Source organism: Poecilia latipinna, unplaced genomic scaffold (assembly GCF_001443285.1).
Source record: "Poecilia latipinna isolate Pla-1442-1.1 unplaced genomic scaffold, P_latipinna-1.0 Scaffold775, whole genome shotgun sequence".
NCBI lineage: Eukaryota > Metazoa > Chordata > Actinopteri > Cyprinodontiformes > Poeciliidae > Poecilia > Poecilia latipinna.
In genome coordinates this window covers 160,197-171,853 of record NW_015113391.1, presented here as the reverse complement: position 1 = coordinate 171,853, position 11,657 = coordinate 160,197, and the positions used below count along the sequence as shown (strand labels likewise).

Below are 11,657 nucleotides of genomic sequence, written 5' to 3'. Positions count from 1 at the left end.
ACTTTAACTTACTAACAAAATGTCTTAAGATGTTGCAGCAATAATTATGAAATATACTTTTAATCAAACCTACATTTTGCGTTTTTATTGCTCTGATGTAATATTCTAATTTTAAATATTGTATTTTTCAGTTGCTGTAAATGTAGAAGTATCACAATAAACAGAATAAAAGGCTGAAAACTTCAGCCTGTGAGTAATTAATCGGTCAAGTGTTGATGTACAGTGTCTTAATGCCTGTGTTATCAGTCCTTATCATTGTTGGCACGGAGCGCCATCCACTGGTCACGTTAAATAACAGCTATTCATTTAGCAGATTGTTGTTGCACGAGCTTAAACGCTAGAGGTCAGTGTTGTACTTGTGTCATCAGAAAATGATGGTTGGGGGGTTTAAAGCTTCATTGCTTCTTCCATACATCTCATCCATCCCCGCGGCAGCAGCTCATGTTACAGTTCTGTTTCTCGCACCTGGTTGTGCTTTAATGAAAAGCCTGGATCATAAAACTCTCACTGTACCCAGTTCAACAGAAAATAATCAATTTCTGCATCAAACCAGGTAAGCAATATGGGTATGTTTGCTTATGGCTCTGGTGAATGGTACAAACTGTCTTACTGCCTCTCCAAAAGGGTTTTTCTTTTTTTTTACGTCAGTAGAAATAATACCGAAATAACAAGGGAATTGCTTCAGTTTAACACACTGACTTAATCAAATGTTTTGTAAGAACTGTTAGAAATTTTTCAGTTGTTGGCATTTTCCCCCACGTCAGAATAATTTCCGAGAAAACATGGACACATTAACCTTTAAAAAAACTCTCCACATGCCATCTGTGAGCTCTCCATATGCTCCCAGAGCTTTTCAGAAAGGTTTCACAAGTCAGCTAAATGTCTCAAGGTTTTTCTCTCCGAATCAGTGGCATTTAGTTCTCACAAATAAAACTTGCTGCAGGATGAGGAATCAGAGGTTTATGGACCCTCAAAAACTACAGAACTGCAAGGTCTAATGTCATCAAAGCTGTAAAACATAATTAGAAATGTTCCAAATTACCCAAATGTCACATTAACAATTCTAAAACCAGAATAATTTAATCATCCTTTTCTCAATCGGCTTTATAAAGGTCATCTGTTCTGACACCAAGGTAGAATTCCCTTACAATTGCAGTATTTAGCATATAGCAACAATTTAGAATTAGAAACTAGATTAGAAACACCAATGTTGTGTGTGTATGAGGATAGGGGGAGCAAGGCAGAGAGGGCTTACCTGGAATAAATGTTGCCTTAGTTGCACCATTATCCCATTCATGTTGCAACAACATCACCACAGCAGCGTTTTGGTGTAGATGCAAACAAACTGCTCCGGCCTCTGGATGCTGAAGCGCCTCCTCTCTTTGGGGGTTGTGGCATACATGAGTGCATTTTGTGCTGATAGCCTGATGACAACCTGCTGAGCAAAAGCGCCAAAATGTCACATTTTATTAAAACCATATATTATTTCATTGTGATTTTGTGTGAGAACAAGACAAAGTAAGAATCGGGAAGTTGATGTAAAAGTCTTAGTCGTTTTAACATATTTCTGTTGACTTCCTTTTATTTGAAAAGTGTTTTATGAAGCACACGTTTCATTGTGCTCTCGTGAGATAAGACCAAACGTGAACTTTTTCCACCTAAAAGTACAATATTTAAGGGACTAACTAACACTAACACTGCCAATCCCATCTTGAACTACTTAGCAAATGAGATCGCTGAAAAATTCAACATAGATAGCTGGTAGAAACATTCCCCGAAATCCTGCAATTGCAGCTTATAGCTCGTAGCTTATAGCTACAGGAACAAAGAGGAGCAGGATGAGAAGAAGTGACCGATAACGCAGTCAGTGATTCAGGACATTAATAATTTAATGTCCTCCGAGGAAGCCATTTATCTATTTCACTGACCGACAGATCGGCGGGAGAAATGATCAGAGATAAAGCAGCTAATATCCTCAAGATCTCAGAATCATTAAATTCTCATCTGCAGTGACACAAAACACGTGTTCACGAGTTACAAATATAGAGAAGTGCGCAAAAGATTAATATCTTCAAAAATATTTTAGCTGTGTCAGCAGGAATATCATCTGCTCTGATACAGTTTTAGCCACAGAGTGATTGATATCGGTCTCGGTTAGTGACGTCAGACGCTGCCGGACACAGATCGCTATTGTCTGCGTGAGGCTGCCGGGACCACTGCTACGTCAGCAAGGGTCCCAGCTGTCCACATGACGAAAGAGGCCCACCATATGTGCCGACAAGCACGCTCGTCCATGCAGGCCGAGTTTTAGAGTAACCTTAGCTTAGTTTAGATTAATAAACTGTGGAGATGCATTTATTAAGGACTCCGCTTTTGTTGTTGTTGTTGTTGTTGTTTGTTTTAATAAATCTCTCGAGCGCGTGTATTACTTCATTCGGCTTCAGATTTAATGAAATGGGAAGAACAGGAAAAGTCGCTCACGAAGATAGATGTCCCGACTTGACTTTTGTGGTGTAAACAACAGGATCAAGACGCCTTTATGTTTTGCGGGCTCTCCACCATTTACACACCGGCGTACTTGGCGGCGCACCGAAATAAGCGGGGTTTGCACGTAAAAAAAAAAAACTAAAATAAAAATACAGAAACGATAGGTGTCTGCTCTCTGTTACCATACCATAGTTGCTTTGAAGATTAAAGGGCATTGTTAACTGGGACATAGTATATTAATTAACTGAATTATGAAGTTTCATTTAAGAAAGGACAGCAGCAGATAGCACATCCAAGGCTCACACATTAAAAAACAACAAAATTAATAAGGAGGGAGAAAATAATTTAGTAATATAAGATAAACAACATTTTCACAAGTGTCACAGATGGATCAATAGACACAATAACACTCAGCAAAAGAAAACAACGTTTAAATAAGTGATCTTGGACAACTATTAAGACAATTTGCAAATCTAGCCTTGATGGACTAGTGGCAAGAAGACAGCCATTAAAGAAAGAAAGCCACAGAAAGTTCAGTTTGTGGTTTGCTCTAGTTCACATAGAACAGTAATCAAAAGGTAATCTGCACACAATTGTATAAAATTATGTGCATAGTCGTGAATGCAAAATCTATAAGGTTTCCTGTTGTTAATTCAGAAATGTTTCAGACTGTGGGTCTTTACAGTAGAGCTGGATCTCAACGTGATATTGCAGTTAAATTTTGTGGTTGCAACTTACTCTCCCAAAGCCATATGCCACCCAGAGTAGTGAGCCACATTGAAATATCGAATATAGGCATTGCCAGTTAGTGAATTTAATTGAATGCAAGGCTCTCCACTGAATATTTTTATTGTTTTCAATTAAAAACCTGATTGAATTCCTGTGTTTGGTTGGTTTATGGTTACCCCTCCTCCCGTCAGAAACGCTTGTCATTCATTTGATCCGACTGATAAGCCGGCTGACTGGTAACGAACAAATCCATATTTGGTTTTTGTCTCGAAGTTGTAAATATGAATGTTTTTTGGGGGGCGGGTGGCAGCTTTTGGCAAATTCTTTAAGTAAAGTTTAAGTAAAGCGACTGAGGAGACGACTGTGCTGTCATATTCCTTAATCGTTCAAAATCACAGCGTGTTCTTCATTCATATGTTTTTAAAGAAACATACATTTTAAAGGTGAGACGGAATGTCCAGAAAACAACTTTTTGTTTTTATAATCGTAAAAATTACACAGTCAATAAATGACTTTATGTTGTCAGCTATTTTTTGTCACATAAGACAAAGTTTAGAGTGCTTTCCTGCTCTTAATTACTCTTGAAAGACAGATCTTTAGAATTTCCGACAGTCCTCGAAGCCATCGCCTCCTCCTCCCGGGCAGCAGCAGCCGCTATCCGCATCAAGCAGCTTTCATTCAGTGTGTGGCTGCTGAACGGAGAACAACAGGCTACCTCTCTCCTCTCAGTCCGCGGTGAGTATAACAACCTTCAGTCACATCGTCACATATGTCGATACGGGTTTAAAAGTCGCAAATATGTCGTTAATAAGGCTCGGGTTGAATTTGTGTTGATTTTATTCTCAAAGTGGTGTCTGAGACGTTCGTGGAGAGCGTGGTCTTTTGTTCTCTCCGTTTATTTTTTACATTTTGTTATTAAATAAGACAATTAAAAATATATTAACGTAACACGTAGGCAGAGAACTTGTTTTTTTATTATTTAGAATTTTATTCGTTTACATTTTTTAAAAGTACATTTTTATAAAACCGTATAGCGATATTAATCCCGTTTTGACACCCAGTAAAAACAGAAACAAGATACATCAAAGTGTTTGATTTTTACAGATTTTTAAACATACCACCGTCAGAAATCTTCGTATTGACTGTGTTTTTATTTTATTCCCCAGAATGCTGCACAGCTATGTGACAAAGGAAATATTTAAGCCAGGCTGCTGTCTAACAAAGAGCCATAAAGTCAATATCAACATGTGACATCATCGTTTTCTTACTGGTAACATGTTCAGTTTGAATCCAATGCTGACAAAACGCTCTCTAGTAAGCCTCAACTTGTAAAAAAAGATAGAAAAAAGGTGTTTCTCTATTGCCATCTATCAAGAAAGCACAACTGTTACAGATGTCCAAGTATGTCCAGGTCCCAAAGTTTTGCTTCTAGAAAGGCTTCTCTGTTGGGATCAGAAATGTGGAATCAACCATGAATATAAACAGAGGGATTAAGTCTGTCTCAGTCCTACTGGCCAGACAGTCTTCTGTCCACCTCAGCAACCTGCACCACATCTACAATATCGCTGTGTGCACTGGCTACTGATGGACCCGTTACCACGGACACAAGGATTGAGCTCCAGCTGCGCCATGACTTCATCAGACCACGACGAGACGGGGAGCGATCTGTCCGAGTCCATGGAGATCCGTGAGCTCCAGGACCAGTACGTATCTGCCGAAAACTGCTTCAAGTCCAAAAGTTTACCCATCCTGAACGGACCATGCGAGCATGGCGTTGGCCCCTCTGCGCACCCTCAGCAGGTCGGTACAACCTGCTCCTGCGTGGCTGCGGAGGACCGCCGGGCGCTCCAGCTCAAGACCCCAGAATCCAGCCAGGCGGAATCCCCCTCCTCATGGACGGACTTCTCCCCCTCAATATCCAGCATGGTGGGGCTGAGCAGCTCCATGCCGGTGGAGGCTCACAGGCCCGCAGGCTTCAGAGGCAGAAAACTTGGTTTCTCTCTGAGCCGGTTTATTCAGATCCCAGCCAGAAAGTGTGTGCGGGTTATCCTGACCGACTCGCGCTGCTTCTTGTTCTGCATGTGCTACCTGACCTTCATTCAGTCCCTGATGGTTTCGGGCTACCTGAGCAGTGTCATCACCACCATTGAGAAGCGCTACAGCCTACGCAGCTCCGAGTCCGGTCTGTTGGTCAGCTGCTTCGACATCGGCAGCCTGCTGGTGGTTGTCTTCATCTCTTACTTTGGCGGCAGGGGTCAGAGGCCGCGCTGGCTGGCCGTGGGCGGTGTCGTGATAGCCGTGGGCGCGGCGCTGTTCTCCCTGCCGCATTTCATCTCCCCACCGTACCAGATCCAGGAGATGAACTCGTCGGCGGGCCACGAAGGCCTCTGCCAAAGCGAGAACGGCAGCAGGCGGGAGCTGGAAGTGGCGTCCTGCCCCCGGGATCAGGAGGGCAATGAGCACAACCTGTATGTGGCGCTGTTCATCTGCGCCCAGATACTCATCGGCATGGGGTCGACACCAATCTACACCCTGGGGCCCACCTACCTGGATGACAACGTGAAGAAAGATAACGCTTCTTTGTACCTGGGTAAGAGAAGCTGGATATGATGGCACACATGGGAAATCATTGCAGCTATACAGAATAACTCTGGTCTATCCAATTTACTTTGTATTTAAGATGTAGTAGCAGAGTTGGGTGGTCCATTTCAAGAATCCTTCTCCATCTGGAAAAGTATGGAGCTTAGGGGTTTTTCAGGGATGCATAATAATTGAAAACAAATAGTGTGGAAAGAATAGACTTAGCTTTAAACCCTGTCTTATCGTCTATGTGTAATGTCCGTCTGTTTGGTCAGCCATCTTTAAACCATGATTGAAGGTAAAATTATTTATGAAGTACAATCATACTGAAAGGTAAACATTGACCATAAAGGAGTGTGGAAATTTTTGGTGTTTTGACAAGAAAAAAATGGTTTAGTTATCCCGTAATGTATTTGAATAAGCAAATGTTCCTTGAGGAATCTCACCAGTCCCGAGTCGACGACACAACCTGTGCCCGGTATGTGACTGGAAGCATGCCGAGTTCTTGATAATCAACCAAACTGATTTCATTGCCGTCAAAATGGATTTGATTGTTATATTTTTGATTAGATTTAGAAGGCAGCTTATAACCATCATGTTGGCCAGGGCGGTATAAGCTTGCATGCCAATGCAAAGCTTTTTGTCCTTCTGATTTAATCTGAGTGGCATGCGACCTCTGCACTGCCCTGAGATGGACAAAAAATACTGCAGGCCAGAGGTAAACGTATGATAGACATGAACAAAATGCAAAAGTAAGTCGCTTATGCACAACGAGCCAAATCACGTCTTCTTGTGAGTGTCTGTGCATAATACAGATGTGGTCTTAGGTGAGGCTGTCGACTGGAATGAAAGTTGCTCTCCTGTCTAACAAGAAGTGACAGGATACTGGTGTGTGTTCCTTGGTAGCAGGTTGTTTTCTCTTTGTCCATGATCGTATAGTCATCCCTAAGCCATTCAGGCATTTCATTACATACTATCCATATATTTATTTGGTATGCTGGAACTTTAGTGACCTTATTAAATTAAGATTGCTGCGCTGCTTGTCACATTCCTCTCATAGTTTGTGGAGAAGATTCTGACTGCAGAAGTAATCTCAACTTGTATCTGTCTGGGTTTTTGCTGTTGCAATGTTGGGACACAGAGAACTCGCACAATGTGTACAGGATCTCACAAAAGGCCACAAAAAAAAGAGGTCAATATCATTGTCATCTTAACGCGGCTCCAGGTGTATTGTGGCCAAAAGAAGTGTTGCATTCCCCCTAAATGTCCACATTTTGTCATGTTACAGCGAGAACTCGCATGCTAAGATTTTATGTGATTGCATCAACACAAAGGGGTGACAATGGTAGATGCTTTTCATTTCATTTTGTTCTTATGTGGAGAAAGCCCAACACTGCACATTACTTTGAGCCCACCAGACACATTGAAACATGGCTGGCCAATCATTTTGCAGGGATGCCTTCCTGAAACTGAAAAATGGAAACTCGTCATCGTCTGTGGGAAGATAGATGTAGGTAAACGCAGGCTAATCCTGGAAGAAAACTTTAGACTGGAACAGATGTTCACCTTCAAACAAGTTCAAAGCATACTCATGTGTTAGTCAATGACTGGATTTAAATCCTTTTATAATCTTTGTCAAAATTTGAAAATGTATGATTATGGGAAAAAAAAAAAAAACTAAAAGGGAAGGATGGTAGTGTTGAGAAAATAAATTTAAAATAAGCTAGTTTTAAAACTTAACATGTCTTGATTCAAATGCCCTAATTGTGGTTTTGAAATTACTAATGTATTCTGGCCTATTGACCTTTATTTTACCTGTAGTTCCAGCAGATGGTTTGCTGGGATCGTTTGAATTTTCCTTAACAGTAGTATTAACTCAGGGAGACAGAATGCTTTGAAAATTGTAATTGTTACCTGACAAAAATCAAAAAGTTTCATATTTTGTTGAATGATTATGGAAAGCTTGGCATTATTAGGTCAGTTGCAATACAAAATGTAAAATACAACAGGAAAGAAGCATCCACATGTTGACAAAGGTAATACATTTTAGACTTAATGCAAATACAGACATTTTATTCTGCTATCTTTCAGACATTGTTTTTAGGCTTTTAGTTGAACTTTGCTAGACAAAAAGCTGTTAAAACAGTTGCGCAACATTGACCACAGTGTTGGGGACTCGGCCCTCACCGAGGCATCGCACGCCTCATGGAGCATTTTCGCTGCCTACCTTTGAGACCCAGTATTGATCTGATCCATGCGTCAAGGGGAGCCAGTGCAGCAGCAGCTACTGAACCAGACACTGAAAACAAGGGAGAAAAGATCTTCCGGCACTTTCTTTTCCTGCTCTCACCTTAGTGAGGTGGTCCAGAGGTAATGCATCAATGCCTACAGATATACTGTAGCCCAGATTTCCCTGCGAAGCCACACTCACTGACATGACCTTGGTGGCTATGTCAGAGGACTCGTAAGAAGGATCATCCACTTCCTTCCAGTAAAGCAGTGTTTGGGGAAAACAAAGATTTGTTCTCACGTGGCAGAGAGGGAGCAGATAGGTGAAGGAAAACGTCCTTGGTTTGTGTTGCAGACACTCGGATAACCATGGTAACTAGATGTCAGTTGTGTTATTTGCTCTCTTTGGCTATTTTTATCCTTTTTTTCTGAGTTGTATTTTGAGTCAGTTTATGCTTGAATGATGCTGAATCTTTGCTTGCACTTGCCAATTTCCATATACCTCCAAAATTCATCATGTCCCGATATAGGCTACCCATCGCTATAGGAGATTTCTCCTCGCATCTTATGAATGTAAAGCCCATCTCAGTTTGCAGCAGCCCGAAGGGGAGGAGCTGCTCACTTTTCTGGGACAATGCGGTTTACAGCGAGGGGGGTACTTCTTGTATCATTGGAGAGACACAAAGCCCCCTGACCCACTCTGCTGTAGCAACAAATGTATTCAATACGATTTAACTTCATCACATTTTGTTGCATTAATACCACAAACCCCAATGTGTTAGAACAGAAGTAGAGCGAAGTGGAATGAGGTTCATGCAAATAAAAATCTGAAAAGTGCGGCCTGCATGTTCAGACCTTTTTTATTCTGATGCATATAAATGAAATCCAGTGCAACCGAGTCGACTTCAGCTTTTCTGTGGAGGCCGATTTGCGTTGTAAAACATTATCCCAGACTTTTCTTTCTAGACAATTTCGCTTTAATTTGCATTGGTCAGTCACATAAAAACCAGACGACACACTTAAGTTTGAGTATAACGTGACAATATGTGGAAAAAGTTCAAGGGGTATGAATACTTTTGTGGGGCACTGTGCCGTAGCCGCTGTATTTTACCTAAAGTTTGCATCTGGTCCTGCTGATTAACAGTGGCATAAAAGGAGGACAAACTTTACTTTAATCGCTTTTGTACCTGCACTGCTGTGTCAGCTTCTTCGTCCTCTCTTCCTGCGTTGGCCGCACATCTCCGAGATCTTACCGATCAATAAACATGCTTCTTGTTGTCCAATCGCTGATTTATTCCAGCCTCCAGACAGAGCCAGTGACCTGAGGATATAATAGGAGGTTGAGATTTACAACCAAATGACGCTGACGAACTGTTCTCAGTATGGAATGACGTTAGTGATCGGGCCCATGTGATTCTTGCCTCGTGTTTGCACGAAAATGCAGCAGAAGTTGCAAAAGAGTCTGCGTAAATTTCAGTCTTGCATCATTTGATGCATTGTGTTTCTTTTTTTGTAACCTTTCGCCCGTCTAAGCCTCGCAATTCCTTTGCAGGCAGCGCCGCATGTCCTTCTTTCTGCAGGGAGAATTTAATGGATCCCTCTCGCCTCTGCTTTAACAAGCATGCAGTGCAGAAAACTAAAACGCAAGTGTGTGTGTGTGATTGGTTTTATCTGCATTATTAATGTCTATTAGGCACTCCTGAAGGGCCAAGAGTAGAGCCAGTATTTAACATGGCAGGCTTGTTGAAGCTGCAAGGAAAGAGATTTAAAAAAAAAAAAGGTGGGCACCGGTTTTATGAGGACAGATTTGATGTCCACCGAGAGGTTCTGAAGAGCAGTTCTGTGTGCAGCCAGACATACTCGCGTGGACACAGGGGGTGTGTTTTGCGTGGACAAATTTAGAAAGAACATTTGCTCTCAGTAAATTCCCCCGAAAGTGTGTGCGGCGTGTTCTTCTCCTGCAGATTGAAGGAACAAACACCACTTGAGTGCTAGTTCGTAGTTAAACCCCTGTGTTTGTCGTTGCCCTGCCGTGAGTCAATCTCATCAAACTGTGTGTGCTGTCCTGTTTTGCTGCAGCCACAGCAAATGCAGAATGTGCACACACACAGACATGTCCCTGGAGGGCTCGTCTCCACTGCCCCCCTGTCTGTCCCGTCCAGATGAAAGATCATGTTTCAGTCTCGGATTTAAAGGTATGGCCCCATCAAAACACTGGCATGCCCATAGACGACGAGCCGGCCCCGCTTCATCACTGTCCCTCTGGCTTCTCCTCACATGCGGCTTGAATATCACCGCTCCCCTTTCCCAGAGCACAGTCAGGGTTACTCAGCAGCAGGCTACCTTTTCTAGCCGCGTGCTGCTCAAAACAGCTTTAGCCACTACTGTACGATTACTATGACTCCCTGCGTGAACCGCTGACCTCTGTGAGGCTGATCCTGCACCACCAGTGACAGCATGTGCTTTTAAAACGTGTCTCTGCAGGAGGAAGAGTAGGAGGAAGAGGAGGAGGAAGAGGGAGTTATTCGAGGAGAGAAGGAGCAGTTGGGTGTGGGGGTGTGTTTGGTTCTATAAAAGCAGAGTCTCAGCCATAACTGTAAATTAGTTTTTACATCAGTATTAAATAACGGTTGGTACTGTAACTCAGTTGTTTTGACAGCATAGGAAGGTTCTTCAGGAAAATATATGACAGGCTTTTTTTATGATGACAGGAAAGAGTTTGTTTCCAGGCAAATGCAGTTTAATTTTAATTGAAAAAAACTTACTTGGCCGAATAAAGGTGAGATAATGGATATTTATTCCAATTACTCTAAAAAAACTTTTTGTTGATATAGAAAATAATTTAATTGAACAGCTCTGCAATTAAACTAATGTATCATAAAAATTTGGTTTGATTAAAAAAAAAGTTCTTGTTTTTTGTTGTTTTTCACGGTTTTATTATTTTTGTCTTATTTTTACCCTTGCATGATTGTGGGATCATTATGCTACTTGCTGAAAGAGGCTTTGTTGCTTATGACATAGGCATTATTCTTCCTTATTTAAAATAGATATTTGAAGAAATATTGCAGATTTCCAATTATTTCTGCTCTCTCATAAGTTTTTCTTACTTAATATTTCCTAGATGTTTGCTTACTCCAAATGTTTTTCCATAGGAATGAACACAAGTTTTAATGATTAGATTCAATCAATTAAAAAATGACACATACTTTTGTTTTTCCAGCTGTAGATATCTCAAGTTCTTTAACCTCCATTACGCTCGTTAATCTCCGTAGCATAACTCGGCCTCCCTCGCCTGTTGTGTCCAGTCAAGAAATGAATTACTTCTTGTTTGTCTTTTGCTATGGGATCAGTGTGTTCTCTGATGAATATCAGGACTGCTGCTGCTATCATGTGCTGACTTAAGCTGCTTTGGTGTTTAACATACCTATCTGTGTTGGCTCTTACTGTCCAATATACCTAAGAGAATCAATTTGGACATCTTGCCTTTCCTTTTGCACTCTCATCATGTCTACTTGTGCATCTTCCCAGCCCTTTTTGAGTCTATTTTCTATGCTGATCCAACCTTTTGGCTGGTGGTAGGGGAGTTATTTTTCTGTAAGAGACGGGAGGCAGAGTTGGAGGAATCGTCCTCT

General features: G+C 41.6%; 1 protein-coding gene across 1 annotated transcript in view; it reads left to right on the top strand.

The window, feature by feature from the left end:
- Positions 1 to 3,623: 3,623 nt before the first annotated feature.
- slco5a1 (solute carrier organic anion transporter family member 5A1) overlaps positions 3,624 to 11,657 on the top strand; it is a 37,122-nt gene continuing 29,088 nt past the window's right edge. The window contains exons 1-2 of the mRNA XM_015046338.1: positions 3,624 to 3,951; positions 4,383 to 5,806. Of these exons, the coding sequence (XP_014901824.1) occupies positions 4,801 to 5,806 (1,006 nt within the window). The 5' untranslated portion in view covers positions 3,624 to 3,951; positions 4,383 to 4,800. The remainder of the gene's footprint in view (positions 3,952 to 4,382; positions 5,807 to 11,657) is intronic.